The sequence below is a fragment of the Sinocyclocheilus grahami genome, unplaced genomic scaffold (genome assembly GCF_001515645.1).
Source record: "Sinocyclocheilus grahami isolate Dianchi unplaced genomic scaffold, SAMN03320097.WGS_v1.1 scaffold57.1, whole genome shotgun sequence".
In the NCBI taxonomy this organism is placed as follows: Eukaryota; Metazoa; Chordata; class Actinopteri; order Cypriniformes; family Cyprinidae; genus Sinocyclocheilus; species Sinocyclocheilus grahami.
This window is the reverse complement of record NW_015505236.1, coordinates 665,751-686,632: the sequence shown is the minus strand read 5'-3', so window position 1 is coordinate 686,632 and position 20,882 is coordinate 665,751. Positions and strand designations below refer to the sequence as shown.

The window sequence follows — 20,882 nt, the reverse complement described above, 5'->3', positions numbered from 1 at the left end:
CTGTTTTATTCATTTGCGGCCAAAGCACAGGAGCTGTGAATAATTCGACTAATTCGACAGGTATCTTAAAGTATCTAGATAATGTTCAGTCAGTGAAGGAAAAGAAGCCTATTGAATTGCTGAACACAAAATGGAAGAGTTGATAGTTAAATACATCGCTAAGCACGGCTCCAGTAGGAATGTTTGAGGGGATAGAGAAGGCAGATGACCCGTAAGAGTGGGCTATGTCTCAATTAAAAAAATTGTCCCAAAATGCCTAAAAACAAAGAGGGAAAAGTTGCTAATGCACTTCAAGCTCTTTTTGCCTCATACAAGGTAACTAAGAAAAGATTAGAAGAAATTAAAACTGAAAACAAGTTGCTAAATTGTCAAGCTAAATTCTATGTCATGTCATTGAGAAATTGCGAGGCTGAAGAGATAATTTGGAAGGAACAGATAGTGAAATTGAGAAAAGAAATTTCAAAGTCTGAAACAGATATGGAAACATTTAGATGTTTGTATGCAGGGACAGCTAGACAGTTGGTCTGTGATATTCCCAATAGCACCCGTGTGAACAAGACAGACTGGAAATGAGAGGGTTCTTGATCAAAGAAATGAAAATGTTTGCATGTGGAAGTTTGGGACACAGGGCAAGACAGTGTCACTTTTCACACAAAAGAAGGAAGAGCTATCATGATTTGCTTAAGAAGATAGGCAGTTTAGAAACCCAGTTGGCACTGTTGAAAGGAAACAAGGAAGAAGCCATTCACACCTTGCCAGCCACAGCACTGCATGAACAACATGACTGTAGCTCAGTCACAAGCAGATGCTGATGTGAATTGTAGGAATAGTTTTATGATAGTATTATATTTTACAAAATATGTTTACTATCAAAAGGGGGGTGATTCTTTATCATTTTTGGGAAATGTGTTAATGGCATTAATATTTAAATTTAATTAATGAGAAATTATTTAATTGCATTCTGTGATTACATTTCTGTAGCTTTGGTTTTGAATGTGAAAAGATTCTTGTGGGGGAAAGGGGGGGAACCCTCTTCTTTTTTATCTAATTTCAGGTATAAGCATGTTTGTTTGAAATGTGTACCCTCCTGGAGAAAGATGATCCGGTCATCCCAAATGTACTACATGTACTTTGTCACTGATATGCTGCAATAAACATCTTCATCGAGATCTTCATCATCCTCATAATTTTTCTTACATTGTCTTATCCTAAAAAACCATACATCAATGGTTTATTTATTCAGCTTATTGACACTTAAGACCGGTTTTGTGGTCCAGGGTCACATTTTATCTTCCATACTGAGAGCCTAAGGAAATCCATGTACAGTTTCTGACTCTGGATACATATTAAGTTGAGGGGGGGGGTTATTCAGATTTAATATAATCACCCTCATATTCATTCCTACAAATGAAGCAACCTCCCAATGCAAGTCAGAGCACACACAACTGACTTTCACACAGGTCATCTTATCTCTTTTCAGCCTTTCGCCTCTCTCATTATCCACCCAAAAATGGAAATTCTGTCATCACTTGCCCCCATATCACTCCAAATCTGTATGAATGACTTTCTTCTGTCAAACACAAAATAAAGTGTTCTGAACTCTATACTGGCCACTCTTTTCCATGCAATTACAATGAATAACTTTTTCCATTGACAATTTACTTAATTTAATTTTCTCATGTCAGAAGTAGTGTGAACACTTGGAGTACATCACAAATATAAGCATGATCACTAATATTAATGGGTTCTATTGTCTTTTGATGCATTGCTGTAGCTGAAAACCCTTTTAAAACCATCCATCAGACTATAGTTTGACTAGGCTGGGAGACTATAAGACCAGCAAACCAGCTTAGGCTGGTCTAAGATGTTTTTACATCAGAAAAGCACCATCAAAGTAACATAAATTGGTCCACATGACTCATGCGCTGTATTTCGACTCTCACAAGTCTTCATACACCCCTTGTGTTCATTTATTAAACACTTTGACTAATCTGATAATGCCTTCAGCTATCAGTAAGTGTGTAGTCAGTCCCCTGAGCTTAATTTAAAACATTTTTGATATCTGTTTGCTAATTCTACAGAAGTACTCTAAAAAAAGTATAAAAATCAGTGCAGATAAAAAAAAATCCATGTGGACCTGGATATGACAGAGGAGCCTGAGTGATGAGGCAAAAAGACAGTTACAGAGAACATTTGTAATCATCAAGAAGAAAGTAGGACAACATGTTTAATAGAAATTTGACAGTTTATAAGTATTTTGATTTTAAAGTCATCAAGATGCTTTGCGTTCTCAAAAAGGAGAGACAAAAAAGGGCAGAGTAGGAGATATAGATTGCAAAAAGAAAAGAGAGTGAGAATTAGTTTGAGACGACCAAAGAGATCCGTGAGATGCCTTATTCATCCTGTCCTCCTTCCTCTCTTCAGAACTCCAGGTTATGTTTGTCACATCTTAACCCTGTGTAGAGAGCTGATCAAAGGCACAAGTCCCCTCAGAGCCCATCACAACCGCACTGTATGTGAAGAAAAACTGCAATAACCTTGTAAAAATTCAAATAGTTGGTTTAATCATTGATATTTTGACATGGGACAGTCTGGACATTTTCTGTCTTTGTGAAAAAAATCAGTTTAGTTCATACAACGCTGCAGAAGAATGGTTGTAAGACATGGTGAATACTGATGTGCTGATGGACAGGGGTTGGGGGACACTTCAAGAGGATTTTGGCATCAAAACATGTCAAATGTAAATTCATGTTCCAGGTCTATTTGATGTTCACACAGTTTTCAGGTTGAAGGCATGTGGAACAGTACAGGTGCATCTCAATAAATTAGAATGTCGTGGAAAAGTTAATTTATTTCAAAAAAAAAAAATTACTGACCCCAAACTTTTGAATGGTACTATCTTAATGAAAAGCTTTTAGGCTCGAAACATCACCTGTGGTGAGAACATACATTTTTCTTTTACTTTTGGAGCTGTGGTGTGCCAACTTTGCTCTTCCTGTATCTTGTATAGTCACATTTTCCTCTCTAAACATGTAGAATTAAAAACATGAATCAAATTTTAATTAACAAAGAGTTAGTCATGAAAAAGACCTTACCAAAATCTATTTTCTGCTGACGAACATTATTAATGGTGAGATCAGATGTTACAGTTGCAGAACCAACTCACAAAATAAACCCTAAGTCACGATAGAGATGGCTGGCCAATGAAAATATTTATTTACTTTTCGCATGTTCTATTTCACTCTCAATTAGATATATGGAAATAAAAGAATTTTACATTTTTCATTATCTATAACAATCTGTGATCTAAGCTCTTCAGTAACATAGTGTCTCCTCCCCTTTCACACTATAACCAGCGGCTGCCCCCCACCTCAATCCCTCTCTCTTCTCTCTCTTCTCTCTCTCTCTGATATGCTGAGAACAGAAGGGAGGAGTTTTAATTTGAATCCTGAACTGTTGCCCTTCACAAGGCTCAGAGACAGCAGTCTGAGTGGATCGCTGTGGATTAAAACACCTGTCTGTGGGTTCACTCGCTCCTCAGGAAAGGATTTTTAATGGCAAATTACTGTGACTGGTTGTTTACAGACGTTTTACTACTGGTGAGCATGGAGAACAAGTGTTGAACAGTGAATGGAAACAAAATGAGATGCATATCTGGAAAGGACCAGAGCAAGACAGCAAATGTCCAAATGGTTCTTTTCTCTCTCAAAGGACAAAGGTAATGTTGTTATAATTGGAAAAAACCAAACATTTTATACTGTTTTTTACTAAACCAGTTTCAGTGTTTTTTTTCTTTCTCAAAAGTCTTAAAGTACTTAAACAGTATTATATTTTGTTAAAATGCATCTTTTATTAATTGAAAAAAAGTTAAATGAAAGCATTTATTAATTAAAAAAATAAAACATGCATATTTAATATTCATTATAAAAATAACTAACACATTTTTAATAGATTTCTTTTTCAAATAGAATATTTTTAAATCCGTGAATTAATCTTTTAAACATTTTTTGACCATAGCTGTAATTGTGTGAAAGTAATTCAGCACTTTCTAGAATTCTTCTTTTAATATTTATGCCAGGTATCTTCTCTCAAAGTGAGGTAAATCATTGGGCGCAGTGTGTCGGGTGAAGCATGGCTGGAAATAGTTTTTTACTACATCTTCTGCTCACTGCCATCGTGGGACGGGCTGCTAAAGCACAGGATGAGACTTCTACTAATATGGACATCCAAACAGCCAATCAGACTCTAGATCCTCTGTTGATTTCTGTGACATCAGAAGGACCTCCAACTTTGACCACACCTGCAGAGGTGGAGGAGGACACTGTGCCGTCCACTGGCACCCGCTGTCGGGGTTACTATGATGTTATGGGCCAGTGGGACCCTCCCTTTAACTGTAATGCAGGTATCTTCTTGTACTGTTGCGGCACCTGTTTCTATCGGTTCTGCTGTCAGTTCCGTCAGCAGCGACTGGATCAGACCTCCTGCTCCAACTATGATACTCCAATTTGGGCCAACACTGGAAAACCAGTGGCCACCAACACTGAGGTGCAGCCAGACCATGAGCGGGATCGGACTCACATGATTGTGTACATAATCTGCGGTGTGGTGGCCATCATGGTCCTGGTGGGAATCTTCACCAAACTGGGGCTGGAGAAGAGCCGTGGAGGTCAGAATGACCTCAGTAACTCCAGGTGAGTAGAAATGAGCTCCGTTACAAAATCTAGTGAGCTGCCACAATGGAATAGAGTTGGGGGTAATGGATTACAAGTAACAAGAGTTCCGTAATCAGAATTTTTTTCAAGTAACTAGTAAAATAATGCAATCCTTTTTCATTTACAATAAAATATCTCAGTTACTTTTTCAAATACGCAACGCCAGTTACTTTGTTTTCCCATTTATTGACTGACAGATCTCTTGTCCTCATGTTGAGAGAAATCGGGAGTAAGCACAGAGGCTTTGTGTGCAATGTATAAACATGATGGTTACTGTAGTTCTAGACTAAATGCGAACATGCATTTACTCATCTCACTTGCACAAAAACAGATTCCATATTTCTCAAAATAAATAAAAACAGTAAAATGCAAACTCATACTCAAACCTGCAATAATTAAATGTCACATAACACAAATATAATTTATGCATTTAATTCTATTTTATTAACCAATGATTTTGCTGCTCACCTTCAATGATTCAATGCAACCATACAAATAAGCAAAAATTACTTTAGATAAGCATGTTTCTTTCTTTCTTTCTTTCTTTCTTTTTATTGCTGAAGAGTGTTAAACTGTCTTCTCCTGTGTCTTATTCTTCATGCAATCCAGAATGGCAGGTTTGTTTGAGCTGTGCCCTCTGCTATAACGTGAATTTGCCAAAAATGTAGCTGTTTTATATTAAAAACAAACAAGCAAGCCCAGTCCAGATGAGAAATAGTAAAGCAAAAGTAATACAACACATTATTTTCCATTAAAAGTAACTATAACACAATCAGTTACATTTTTAGGGTGTAACTCAATATTGTAATGCATTACTTTTAAAAGTAACTTTCCCCCACACTGAACATAATTGATATGTCACATGGCTTAACCATCTCACCATCTTGGACATTTTCACAATACATTCTGGGACTCCCTTGTGAAAAGGAATTACACTTTAACATACTTAAAGAAAACAAGTACTTATTGCAGAAATATTCAGTAGAATATTAATATATAATAACTGCAGAACACAAGATCCAGAGGGAGTGGTTGGACCCACATCTAGGCGGTGGAAATGGGTAGGTTTAGGGGTGGAGATGGGTGGGTTTAGGGATCAGGGGGTGGAGACGGGTAGGTTTAGGTATATGTAAGGTGGGAAGAGTTGGATCTGGATCCAACCACGCCCCCTGGATCTTGTGTTCTGCAGTGAGGACCATCTCGAAATATTGCATGCAAAATTAGCTTCATAAAGTACGGTTGAAGCACTGCTGTCACATGGATTGTTTTATTGATGTACATTTCTGGGTAGAGGGAGTGGTTGGACCCACATCTAGGCGGTGGAAATGGGTAGGTTTAGGGGTGGAGATGGGTGGGTTTAGGGATCAGGGGGTGGAGACGGGTAGGTTTAGGTATATGTAAGGTGGGAAGAGTTGGATCTGGATCCAACCACGCCCCCTGGATCTTGTGTTCTGCAGTGAGGACCATCTCGAAATATTGCATGCAAAATTAGCTTCATAAAGTACGGTTGAAGCTCTGCTGTACATTTCTGGGCATTGAACGTGGTAGTTCTGTTGCTGTCTATGGAGGGTCAAAAAGCTCTTGGATTTCATCAAAAATATCTTAATTTGAGTTCCGAAGATGAACAAAGGTCTTACGGGTTTGCAATGACATGAGGGCGAGTAATTAATGACAGAATTTTCATTTTTTAATGACTATCACTTTACATTTTGGGTTAAAGAAAGTGTATTAAAGGAACATAAGTATGCTGCCTACCTTTTTTTGGAAAAGCCTTCGCACCAGAAGCAGACCTATGTCTCAAAATACTGTCTAGATAGGCAGCTCACTAGGTTTTGGAACAGAGCTGAAGATTTACAGAAGATTCAATGCCTTTTTATGTTAAAAGTGCTAATAGAGTGTGTTGGCTATTTTGGTCAAGGATATTTTTTAGCCAGCCTTAACATCGGTATCATATACAGTAGTAAACCAAAGACCAAGTAACAGCATCCAGCCAAGACTAAAGCCATTCATATACATGCTGCTCTTCTGAATTTAGCAATCATCTGAACTAGAAATTTTTTAGACTGTTGTCCTAAGGTTATTTTAATATTCATGGCATCAATGCATTAAAAAGCTAACCCCATCCAACCTGAATATTCCTTTCTTATGTCTCAGTTCCCATTTCTCCTTCTCTGTTCCTTTCTGTCCAAACGTCAAATCAAACCTTTGGTCTCATCGTTCTAAATATTCAAAATCCCTTTATGAATACCTGTCATGAGCAATATAACAAAATACAGAGAATTGATCATTCTCCCAGCATTTTGCCGTAACCCCATTTTAGACAAGAAATGACCCATTAATGCAGCCCTATCGAGATGAACACATTTGGAGGACAAAATTACTCATCCGAAGATTAGTACTTTTCCGAGGTTAACACCTCTCCAAAAGCATTTCCCACATGCTGAACACTGCACACCAGATTAACTCTTCTTACAAGATTAAGAGTTCTGCTAAGATTAACACTCTGCTTTAAGAATAAACCAACTTCTCTACAGATTAACTCTTTTTGAGGCTACTGCAAGACTTCGCAGCTCTAGACAACTAATTTATACACTTCTATACAGAACATTTTGCCTACATGTCAAATTGGATGTTGAATTGGGCTCCTAAATAATTTACCACTTCCATTTCCAGTCATGTCTTAATATTTACCAATGTATCATATTCCTCAAAACTCTCCAACCACAGTCAAACAGAGAAGAGAAAAGCAGGTTTTATCTGTCAGGCTTAACTCCATCTATACTCCATCTATACTTTGTAGTCAAAGTTTTGTCATGTAGGCACAGGAATGGCCTACATGCATTTAAATGTGTGTCATTGCTGAACAATAAAGGACATAAAACAGGGGCGGGATAATATAGACAACACACAGAATGTGAGTCATGATTATGCGAGGCATAATTCACGGTGGATTCCAGCAGTGATACTGCAATCTATGATTCAGATCACATCTTAAACAGCATGCTGAGGCCAAAGGCAAGATTCTATGCCATACAATATCCTATCTACAGTTAAAGAAAATAATTCTCATGCTGGGCAGGGTATACTCACACTCAGCCATATGGGTGTCCTGAGGGGCAGAAATCTTTGAGATATCACATTTATATAATGTGAGACCTTCTGGATCTGGCACAGATTTTTTTTTTTAGCCAACTGGATTTTGAATGCGACTTACCCCCGAAAATTGTTATACTGATAATTAGGTTGAACGATTACTGTAGATAAAGGTGTGTCAAATACTGTGGAAGAAACAACACATATTCACATTCCAATCAAGTCACATCTACTTAAAACGGACAATTCTGCCATTGTTTATTTACTCTGCTTACGATTCATATGAGTAGTTATCAAAAAGTCAAAGCCCAAATGTCTTTTCCCATTGATCACTGGCTGTCACGTACAGTTGCATTTTTAACTGAATCTGGGTTTACTTGCATGCCCTTTGGAAGTTTCCAGAGGCTATGGAATTTTGTGGGAAAAAAGCTCAAAATGTATAAGAAATAAAACTAGATTTACATATTGCCACTGTCATCTTTATTGTTTGGAATTGTTTTCTTTTAAGGAATGATATTATAAAATGTGCTAAACAAAATTAAAATAATTAAATACAAATTTATTTAACAAGTATATATTGTAACATTATAGGCAGAAAACATATACATGGTTTGAAATGCTAATATTTTTCTGATAATTAATTAATAAATAGTTTTTGGCTGTAGCACAATGACAAATAAAAGTTAATAATTAAATTTCCAATTTTGGAAACAACTTTGTCACTATAACATCAATCTGTTATTTCCATAACTGTCTTTCATACATGGGTCTGTAGTCATAAAAGTAAACAGTTGTCTAAATCATATCTCATGTTTGAGTGTCCTTGGCATTAAACAGTTTGAAAACCCCTGGAACTGTCTTTGAGGTCATTGTACTGAGTACTGCAGAACAGAAAAAGATGAAAAGCATTCAAGGCTATAAAAAAAAGGAAACTCACTGACAGGACTCTGGATATGAAACTCTTTATATTTCTAAAGGCATTAATTGGATGTGAGTCTCTGTAAAAGCCTCCAGATACACATAAATTCATGTTTACTTTTTGAAAGAAAGATAGACTAAGGAAGGACCATAATATTAAGCTTACTAGTTCTCCTAAAGCCCCCCAATCCTTCATACTCCTGAGCTTGTTTGTCAGATTTCAACCTGTGTCTTTCCTGTGGCTCCAAACTGTCTGAACTCATTTGACATGAATGAGATGTGGCTGCTCATGGCTGTGCACTGTGTGTTTGTGTGTTAATGTGTATGTACAAGTGTGTCTCTCAGATTCTGGAGACATCTCTCCCGCATGGTTGAGTCTTAGTTGGGTGTGCACTGACATTTGCGTCCTGTCGGCCCCCCGCCTCTCTCTCATCTCCATCGTGACTTCAAGGCCCTCCTGTTCCTCTAAGGTTAACGTGAGGGTCTGTGCTCTCTGACAAAACTACTCAATACCTCTCTCTTTGGGCTTTTCCCTAACCGTGTATTTGCCCTCTGGCTGAGAGGGATTTGTGCAGGCTGCTGTACTTGACATGATGATCTAATACAAAACTTTCTGACTCTTACAATATATGCAGAAATAACAGACTATATTCTTTGTAAGAATCACCTAGTGTTAGTTGTTTAGAGTAAGAGGACAGGACAGGACAAATTACACAGTCTTACTCTATTATACTTGAGAAGCAAAGAAAAAGAGAGGATGAAAAAAAGGCCAACCAGCAGGACAGGACCAAATACCGGAAAAGGTACTACGCAACAAATATAAAATGCTTAGAAAATTTGCATAGTCAGTTTTTAATTTACATTTCTTTTATTGTATATAATATTACTTTATTTAATACTACTAATTGTATAATTCTAATATTACATAAATATGTATGCATGTATACACACTTTTTATTTAGCAAGAATGCATTGAATTCTGTGTTAGTGTAGTATTATTTTTATACTATTATAGCACTTATAAATAATTTTAGCATTTATAAATAATTTTAGTTATGAACTTTAATTTGAGTTTAAAGGGGTCATATGATGCGATTTCAATTTTTCCTTTCTCTTTGGAGTGTTACAAGCTCTTGGTGCATAAAGAAGATCTGTAAAGTTGCAAAGACTAAAGTCTCAAATCCAAAGAGATATTCTTTATAAAAGTTAAGAGTCAACCACGCCTACCTAAAACGCCTCGTTCTAACACGCCCCCACATGTCTATGTCACGATGTGGGAAGATTTGCATAACGCCACCCAAATGTTCACGCAAAGAAAAAAGGCGTAACTTTTATTCTCGCTGTAGTATTGTGGCTGCCGGCGCTGCCATGTTGTGGAGACACTGTGTTTCGTTGTGAAAGCGAAACTCCTTTGTTTGGCCTTCCAAAAGAAGACATGACTAGAAATCAGTGGTTAAGTTGTATTTACAACACTTTTCCAGAAGAGTTCAACCCAAATATTCAGCACATTTTATGGAGGACTGTTTCCTGATCCTGGGATTTGAATATTAGAAGCGTATTAGTGTGTTATGTGTAAGCCAGGTTAAAGAGATGGAGAGTAAACTACAATGCCGGCTGTTCTGACTCACAGAGTGTAAATAAGTTTTTTATATTTAAAGAATTTACCACTGACGATTCAAACGCGAATTTTGAGCAGTGTAGAGTAGCACTTGTTGTTTGTCATTTCTCCTATCACAAACGCAGACATGGTTTTATGTTTACGCGGCGCGGCGCGATGCAACGCAATGCGTAAAAAGACAGTAACTGACAGGAAATGTGACATCATTATAATCCGTAATTATGTCCCCACTGGATGCAATAAATGCCTCGTTTATAATGGGTTTTAATGTTTTTGCCTTGTTGCTCCAGCCGGACAGGGCATCACAGTATGGTAGGGGCATAACATTTCCGTCACATGCTTGAAGTATTCAGCCAATCACAACGCACTGGATAGCTGGCCAATCACAGCATACCACGCTTTTCAGACCGATGAGCTTTGTAAAAAATCGACGCGTTTCAGAAAGGCGGGGCATAGAGGAGCAACAATAATATACAGTATGTGGAAAATAATGTTTTTTTAACCTTAAACCACATAAACACATTTCATTACACAAAATAATGTTCTTTTAAGCAACATCATATGACCCCTTTTAGTTTATGTGCTAATTTCTATTTTAGACATTTAAAAGCTGAATAAATAAGCTTTCCATTGATGTATAGTTTGTAAGGATAGGACGATATTTGGCCGAGATACAACTATTCGAAAATCTGGAATCTGAGGGTGCAAAAAAATCTAAATATTGAGAAAATTGCTTTTAAAGTTGTCCAAATGAAGTTTTAATATATTTACAGTAGGAAATTGATAAAATATCTTCATGGAACATGATCTTTACTTAATATCCTAATGATTTTTGGCATAAAAGAAAAATCTATAATTTTGATTCATGCAATGTATTGTTGGCTATTGCTACAAATATACCCCAGCGACTTAAGACTGGTTTTGTGGTCCAGGGTCACATATTAGTTTTAGTCATTTTATTAACTTATTTTGTGTTTGATACCAAGAGTACATTTCAAATTTTTCATTACATTCTTTTATTTTATTTTATTGTTTAATTAAATACATTTTAATTTTCAATTAAAATTAAATAAAATTAGATTTCTTTTAATGAATAACAACACTAAGGATTAACACACACACACACACACACATACTGGTTTAAAAATTTTTGGGGGGATGGAAATGGTTTTTCTACTGTACTAACTGTATTTTCTATCCCTTTACCCTAACCATACACCACAACCTACCCCTCATACAAAACTTTCTGCTATTTTAGATTTTCAGAACACTTCATTCTGTAGGATTTATAAGCCTGTTTCCTAATGGGGACCGAACAAATGTCCCCACAAGGTCAAAATTTACTGGTATTACTTGTGGGGAAATTTGGTCCTCACAGGGAATGCAGGCACACACACACACACACACACACACAGGTTTGTTTCTGTGAATTGTGGGGACATTCCATAGGCACAATGGTTTTTATACTGTACAAACTGTATGTGCTATTGCCCTACACCAACCCTACACCTAACCCTACTTACAGGAAACTTTGTGCATTTTTACTTTCTCAAAAAAACTCACTCTGTATGATTTATAAGCATTTTGAAAAATGGTCACCTTATAAGTCACCTTCTCCTTGTAATACCTATGTCATACCCATGTCATTATACAAATTTGTGTCCTCATATGTAACAAAAACGCGCGCGCACACACACACACACACACACACACACACACTATACTATAAATAATGTTTTTAATGCTTTGGCAGCGTAAAGATGTTTTTAATGCTTTGTACCATGCCCAAAAATGTTTTACCATAGTAATAATTGTTTAATTTGACTTTTGCTGCAAATTTAAATTAGACCTACTTCTGCTGTAAGTATAATAGAAATAGTGTGCAAATTATATGAATCTGTGCACATTAAGTAAATGACATGAGGGCTTATTGAGATGGCACAATGTGAATTTGACTAATTGGTTATCTGCGGGATACGCATTACAAGAGTAATTCAGTTCTACATTGCATTAAGCGAGGCGAAGCTGTTCCTCCTGCAATATAATTCGATACAGCACCCTATGAATAATTGCTGATAAAATCACTCGACACAGATCCAAAGATTCAGAATCCTGTTCCACACAAAATGCAACCCCACAGAGGAAATGTGACAGGGTCGCCTGTACAAGCTCTCATTGGGATGACTGCGCTACAACCGGTTATATTACACAATAAATTATGCAGTAATGATAATTACAATTAAATGAGACAATCACGCTAATTATACCTTTGAATCAAACATAGCTCTGTAATTTGTGTTAGTGTAGCTTTCAGATCTTTATTAAAAGGGTGAACCTCATTATGCTCCCTTTGTTTTATTGATATCTACTGTGTGCGTGCAAAAGAAGTGAAACAACAAAGTCAAACAAATCTGAATTCTCACACATTGTGTAGTATGATACTTTTGAGTACAAAAATATAACTTTTACAAATATTATTTGCCTTACCACCAATATCTGCCCTTCAAATAGACTATTAAGTTTATCTGGACTAAAGCACATTCTCTTGCATCCATATCAGCTAGTTGTTTGCTTCTTAATTAAGAAAAAGCTGACACAGTTTGTAAGCAAAAATATGCACCATATAGCTGCAATAGGAAAAGGAGGATGATTTAGTGATGAAGAGGCAATACAAATTGGCCCTATTGTGATTGAACGATCATGTCAGATAACATTGTGTCTGACCCAGCGTGGCTGGCTGCCAGGACACTGTATATCTAAACCCCTTAGGAAGGACTATCCCAGGATGCCCTTGTTTTCAGATCTCACTGTCTCCTAGACCCTGGTCTGTATTTTTTTGTTGTGGGTGAAATGAATGTGTGTCACTCTGCACAACTCATACTCAGTGTGTGTGAGTGAGACATCGGGGCAGGGGGAGTCAGGATTGAGTCTGTATGCACTGAGGCAAAGGGTGAAAGCCCAGCAGGACATCTAGCAAAGCTGGAGTCAATGACTTCAACCGTCTGAGCATAAGCATGGCACATCCTCAAAGTCACCCTCAATTATGAGGACAATCATGTCGACATGACTGGAAACAACCATCTAGAGATTATAAGTTGTTATCCCCATACAAAACGAAAGCGCTAACTGGTAAACAGATGGACTTAAGAATTCACATTCACTTGATAAAGGAGACAGACGTTAAGAGAAATATAAAAGGAAGCCTTAAACACTGATTAACAGGCAAACTAACAATGCTCTCAAAAATCAATCAAGTCCCTTCAAAGTGTGTCAGGTCACTTGACAGCCATCAAATAAGCTATTTCTATGTGTACAATACACAAACAGTTACAGCACCTATTTTCCTTTATATTTTCTATGTAAACAATAGATATGAATAATTTTCAATAATTTTAATATTTTATCAGCAAACAAACAAATAAATTATAATAATAGTTGCTATCCCATTACAGTTGTTTTATTATTATTATTATTATTTCTATTGAACCCTCAAACAAACAAATAAAGTTGTTATCCTTTTAAGTTGTATTATTATTATTATTATTGTATAATTTTTATTATATAGGGATGCAGGATATTGGATTTTTGCTGATATCCGATGTGCTGATATTTTTCAACTCATTTTGGCCGATAGCCGATATTTATATATTTCCTTTTGTTTGGAAACAATATCAAATCTCTCCTGTGCAGAGATTATAAACAATTTATTTTTCATTTTGGTTAGTTTTAACCAAAAATTACTTGTTAGAATTTTAAAAAAGCAATTATGAAGTTATTTTATAATGAGAGTACATTGAAAGCTTTGAAAATAACTATAAAACAACTATGAATCAATCACTGTATTTTATTTTATTTTTTTCCAGATGCAGGGATAATCTTAGCATTTTATTTGTAAGTTTAACATTCGTAAATAGTCTAAAGCAAGAAAGTTGAAAAAATTATTTAGATCTTTTAGACGCCCTTGTATTTAAGTTTTCATAATCCATTTGAAGAAAATATATTACACATTAATGAATGAATCTGTCATGTTTGTGATTTTTATTCATGTAAGTTATAGTTTCTGACATTTCAATCAAAACATACATGTGATTTTATTCCATAAATTACTGTTTTATTTAATCAGAAACACAATCTTAATGTGATTTGTGTATTTTACTTTAATTTTATTAGAAGTATACCAACAGCACCACCTAAGTAAATAAAACGCCTTACAGGACTAACTAAATATTAGATGGAAGGAAAGCATATAATTCGGTCCCACTTTATATTAGGTGGCCTTAACCACTATGTACTTACATTTAAACTAATCATTTGGTACAGTGCACTTATTGTGTACATACATGTTTTTACATTGTACTTATATTTTTTAAAATACCTGTATGTAATTTTTAAAGCTGGTTCAGCTAATGTTCATACATATAGAGTAAACAAACATGTGATTGGTTCAATTAATTAAGAGACAGAACTTCAATCCAGCCACCATCTATTCCATTTTATTCTGTCTCTGATTCTACTTAGTCCTGCCGAAAAAAGACCAAAAATGCTCAGGCACCCGTATCATGGACATATTGGGAGAGGAGGACAGCTGTTCAGCCTAATGACCAATAGGTGTGAGCTCCCCAGAGAGATCTAGAACAAACAGATGATGTTTATCCTCTAGTTTGAGTTGAGTTTTACTTTCCTCAAGAGAATTCCAAAAGCACTAGGGTGGGATCCAAACGGAGATGGCACAAGAATGGTTGCTGCCATCCAATTTCATTGCTATCCGTTTCTCTGCTCCACTGCAGATGCCTTTTCTGTCCTCCCTGGAAAACATCATCACCAGGGTGAATATATTCTCATGCCTTTCTGATATGTTGTTTTTCTTAGGCCATGGTGGCCTACTGCCATTGGCATTGGCCGGCCAAGGGCCAGTGTGCTTGTGCTTGACAATCACATTAGATCTCATCACAGTCCCTTGTTGGTTAAAGGGTGTTGGACAGAATTAGAGACCTCACCAGGGATACAAGCGGAGGCCGTAGGAAATAATGGAGCAATAATGGAGTGTCAAGGATTTGAAGAACAGGGCACCCAGGAGGACCCAGGGATGCAGGAACGAGTTTGTGAACTCTAGGACAAGAGTAAGCAGCGCAGCCCTCGAAAACAGGCAGTCCTGTGGATGCCAAGAGTTGTTAACTGCTTAAACGCATTAATTTTTAAAAATGCGAACAGTGAAATTGATATAAAGTACATCCAGTGTATACACAGAGAACATATTGAGTGTGAATTAATTGACTATCTGCTACACAAACAGTCTGTTGACTGCCAGCTGATGCTAAATGACTGTATTGATAAAATATGACAATATGCTGATTGTCAGCCTCAGGGCTCACATCTCCACATTATAATATACTGATATACACAGTCATACAAATCCAGTACACTGCTCTGATGAAGTGCTTTATGACAATATGTCAGCAACCTGAGATCAAATCCAGTTAGTGTCATTTTCTGATCCAACCTATTATATGGGATTAAAACATCAAACATACTTCAAAATGTAATATTTCTGTCAGACTGAGTGACGCAGATGGTAGCGCACTTGTCCTGATCTTCTTCTCCTCCCATTTCTCTCCTCTAATTTCCTGTTACACTACACTGTCTTATAAGAAGAAACAATGGTTTCACTTTATTTCTGAATTATGTATTTATAAATTTAAAATAGCATTTTAATTGTACTTCCTCAAATTAATTTGAGAACTCCAATTCAATCATTTTGAATTCAATTCAATTCAATTTGTCCAACAAACAAACCAGTCAGGAGAGTAGATTAACGTCGGTGAACGTGAACTTGAGAAATGTTTTGTATTGACATCTTTCCGTGATTGAAACAAGAGACCTTCTGATGTTCATTCATGTTTATTTCATATTATAACTAGTAAAGAGGAAGAGATGTTTGGTTCACGTGCCACTTGAACTGAGGCGCTACAGCGATCTGTCACGACACATTAAAGAGCCACAAAATGGTATTTATTGTTTGAATTTCTTAAAAAAATTATCAAATTTGAAAGCTAAGACTATGTTTCATACCTAAAGTACCTGTTCTGTCTTGCCGGTCGGTGCGATGCATTTTACACTGAGTGAGAGCGCCATGGCTTGTCGGACATAGCATAAGTAACGAAGGAGGCGGGTCTCTGCAAAGGGTCAATTTAAATAATAAATTAAGAAGCATTCTTGATTTAATTCAGAATAACTTCCCTGTTGGATATAATGGTCAGTAAATGATTACTCCTGTCTCCTCGCAGGACTCTGCAGGAGTTGCTGAAGCAGCCAGGTGGGGAGGTGAGTCCTGTGGATGGACCTCTGAGCAGCACAACATCTATAGGAGCAAACGGTATCTCTGCCAGGATGCTTCGCAGCCGCAGCGGTGAGATCACTTACTCGGCTGTTTTCCCCACATACAAAAAAACTAAAGAAAAAATAAAAGTCGCTATAGATTCTACATTTATGGATGCATCACCTGTACATGTCTGCTCACACAGCTTCCAAAGGGCTTACTTCCCAAGAGTATTGCATGACAACATGCACTGTGAATCCCTGGCTCACAGCTGCTCACTTCTCTCTGTTCTTGTTAATAGCAAAAAACAACTAAATAGACAAATACAGTTCCCAAAAAATACAAGTTCTGTCATCATTCATGTTGTTTCTTCTGTAGAAAATAAAAGAAGATATTGGACAACATTAAATAAGCCACATATGTCTTTTTATCTTTGGTTTTCTCCCCCATAATTTCCATTTCTCCTCAAGAGCCAGAGGAAAATACATCTGTAACCTCCTTTTCTTACTCATCTATAAACGCAAGAGAGGGCGTCTCGTCTGTGATTCCACTCTGTGGATTTACACAGGCGTGAGATGCAGCGGGCTTCAGACCGACAGTTGATGTGGGGTTTATGCTGATAACCAGCGTGTGTGCCAGGCTTAAGCGGCAAACTTTCCTCTCCTCTTTATGGGGAGGATTTAAGTTTCGCTCCACAGTGCTTAGAGGCTTGTGATTTGACTGTACACATCTCTCTGCGTCCCCAGTAATGGGGTGAAGATTATAACGCTTGTGCAGTTCCAGGTCTTGCACTGGGAAGGTGATGTTTAATGCCAGGGTTCAAAAGACATGTCTTCACGTTGGCTTTTATCTGTGTAGGGTTAAATTGGGAATTTTAAACTGCTACACTGCCTGGAAGAGCAAGTGTGATCACGATGAGCACTAGATGGTTAAAGGGCCTGAGGCTGTGTGATCACAAGAAGCCTGGAAAATACGTTATATATTATGGCACCAATAGCGGTATGTTGTAAATGAGCTAAAGTTGATGTTGCATTTAGCAACAAGGTCAACAACATCACCTTTCATTTCACTCAACATGAAATCAGAATTCTGGCCTTGTTGTGAACAATTCATCAGTAAATGATAAAAAAGATCAGTTTGCCCCCATAATCTTTAATCAAAATATAAAACTTGCTCTGAAACAAAAAGAGATAATTCACACAAAAATGAAAATCACTCTTATCATCTATTTATTTATTTGTTACAAAATTCTATGACTTTCTTCTTCTGTGGAAGGTAAAAGAAGATGTTTTGAGAAATGTCATCACTGGTCTCTACTCCCTGAGCATGGCATACTGATGTTCACTTCAATTCATACACACAGATTAAACTTGAGTCACACATATTATGCCAAATTTACACTGCAAAGGTGGCACAGAAGTGTTTCTGAAGTGGCATTTAGGTGTCTTTACTCAGACTGTTTAATGCTGCTCAGTGGTGGCTTAAATGCATTAACACAGCAGTTACAACTGTATACTTTGGTAGAGGGGCTGAAGTGGGTATGTATGCAATATCAGATATGTATGCAATATTTTAGCAAAGTGACATTTGCTTTAATTCCATTCAGCATCGACTTTTACCAACTCCTGCCCCATATTTTTACTCATGTAATATCCTGATTCAAATGAAAATGCATTACATAACGGAGTAAAAAAGCTTGCATCAATTCAGCATGCAATTCAAATTTAGCATGAATGTTGCTAATCTTACGCAGTAATTTATCTGTGATGTTGATTTGTTCTCGTAATAAAACTGCTAGAAGATTCTTATGCATTCACTTCCAGATATTATCATAAGCTGGAATGTGCCGGAGTTCAATTGCCTTTCATTTCTACTCAGATTTCAAATAGCCCTTAAACTCATCTGGTGAAATCCAATCACTAAACTACAATGTATGTACATCCTTCAACAGGTTTGCATCAAGCCTCCATGAAATTACCTCTCCTTCTATAGGTAGACTATTAAAATATTTATAATTAAGGTTATATAAGGTTCTTTATTGGCATTTATGATTCGATGAAGAACCTTTATCCCCCATGGAACTTTTCCATTGCAAGAGCTCATTGAACTTTCCAAGTTTCTTTATAATGGAAAAAGGTTTTTGGACTATTAAAATGTTCTTCATGGTAGGAAAAAATGCTTGTTTTAAAAAGGGGAAATGTTATTTTGGGAAACCAAAATGGTTCATATAAGGCATCACTGCGAAACTCCCCTTTGGAACTGTTATTTTAAGAATGTATCATATTCTTTCATTCATTTGCATCATTTGTTGTTTTCTTTCTTTCTGCATTCTCTATCATACCAAAATGCCTAAAGACACAAATATTGTATGCATTTACTGTAATTTTGCAAGCATAATCAGACATAGTTAAAATACTTCCACCTTCTTTCACCTCACACTCTTAAAAAGGTTCCATGTAGAACCTTTAACATCCACAGAACCTTTCCATTGGACAACAGGTTATTGATAGTGGAAAAAAAGTTCTTCAGATTATTGAAATATTCTTCACATTAAGAAATGTTTTAAGAATTGTTCACTGAAAGGTTCTATGAGGAACCTAAAATGGCATCCAAAATGGTATCAATGTAAAATCTCCATTTTGGAGCCTTTATTATTAAGAGTATGACAAAAAACCTTAAATAACAGGGACCAGTCAAAAACCTCAGAGGTTAATATCAGGTATAAGAGCTTGTAAACCAGCATGTGTGTTTATGTGAGCACGTGTGCTATGGCATGGCAGTGTCATGCACAAAGACGAACCGTCCAATTTTAGACTTCCGCTTATGCAGTCCGCTCTTTAATTCTCTGCCTCTGGCATTTCAGGCTTTGTTTTTATATGCTACTACACACACACACCTCGCACTATAGCATCAAAGACATCTCTATTGCTTCAGGGCTAAGAACATACAGAACAGTCCCTCATAGTGGGAGATGGTGGCACTCCAATGAAGATCGTGAACAATGACGCACAAATACACAGATGCCACCCCGTCCCATATTAGTGCATCTCTGCTGCACATTCTCAATCCCCCATTCAATTCACATTGCCATTCCCAAATATGACTGGCAGGATGTTTACCTTTGAGCTTATATGGACAAGAGATTTCACTTTTGGACACTTTTGAGCACTCATTTTTTTTTTGCGTTATACATCAGTCTGTCCCTGAAGCCAAACGGTAATTCACTTTAAACCCATCAGCAGTTCACTACATAATATTACCACAGCCGTAACACAGATGCTTTTGGAAAAATGTGACAGTTATGGAGGGATGGAGTGACTATAGGCCGCAGGCTATAGGTACTGGTGCGGGTGATTAGTAATCTGGTGAGGGTGAATGTTGGGATTGAGTGGTGAGAGAGCCTGGCACTTCCGTTACAGTACCCCCCTCCAACGGCCCGCTCCAGAGGGCCAGGGACCTTGATATTGTGGCAGCCGACCCCTTCCACGAGGTGCAGGTTGATCTGGATGAGATTCATGAAATACAGTGAGTCATGTGGGATAAAGTCTAAGTCAACCAGGTATTTAAGACAGCCACCACGACGTTAGGAGTCTAGGATCTCCCACACAGAGTAGATTCTTCCATCCTCAATGATCAACGGAGGGGGGCTTTCTCCATCGGGCCAGGGTCTGTAGGGAAAACAGACAGTGAAACATGAAATGTAGGGTGAATGCAGAATGCAGTACTCAGGAGGAAGTTGGAGCTGGTAGGTAAATGGACTGATCTGCTTGACTATGGAAAAGGGACCAATGTATCTGGGACTTAACTTCTTACAGGGCAGGCGCATCTGAATGTCCCGAGTGGCTGGCGCACTGCCCATTGAAGCTGGTGGTGAGCTGGGTCCCAGACTCTCTCACTTTCCCGGAACCAGTGGTTGACTGATGGTACAGTGGGTACGGAAAGTATTCAGACCCCCTTAAATTTTTCACTCTTTGTTATATTGCAGCCATTTGCTAAAATCATTTAAGTTAATTTTTTTTCCCTCATTAATGTACACACAGCACCCCATATTGACAGAAAAACACAGAATTGTTGACATTTTTGCAGATTTATTAAAAAAGAAAAACTGAAATATCACATGGTCCTAAGTATTCAGACCCTTTGCTCAGTATTTAGTAGAAGCACCCTTTTGATCTAATACAGCCATGAGTCTTTTTGGGAAAGATGCAACAAGTTTTCACACCTG

General features: G+C 37.2%; 1 protein-coding gene across 2 annotated transcripts in view; it reads left to right on the top strand.

Moving 5' to 3' along the window:
* Nucleotides 1–3,500: 3,500 nt before the first annotated feature.
* Nucleotides 3,501–20,882, top strand: part of LOC107584089 (protein shisa-9-like) — a 30,222-nt gene continuing 12,840 nt past the window's right edge. The window contains exons 1-3 of one of the 2 annotated variants that reach the window (XM_016270515.1): nucleotides 3,501–3,718; nucleotides 4,095–4,691; nucleotides 16,626–16,747. In XM_016270515.1, coding sequence (XP_016126001.1) covers nucleotides 4,132–4,691; nucleotides 16,626–16,747 — 682 coding nt within the window. In that variant the 5' untranslated portion in view covers nucleotides 3,501–3,718; nucleotides 4,095–4,131. Of the gene's footprint in view, nucleotides 3,719–4,078; nucleotides 4,692–16,625; nucleotides 16,748–20,882 lie in introns of both variants that reach the window. The other variant, XM_016270513.1, reaches the window with a different exon arrangement.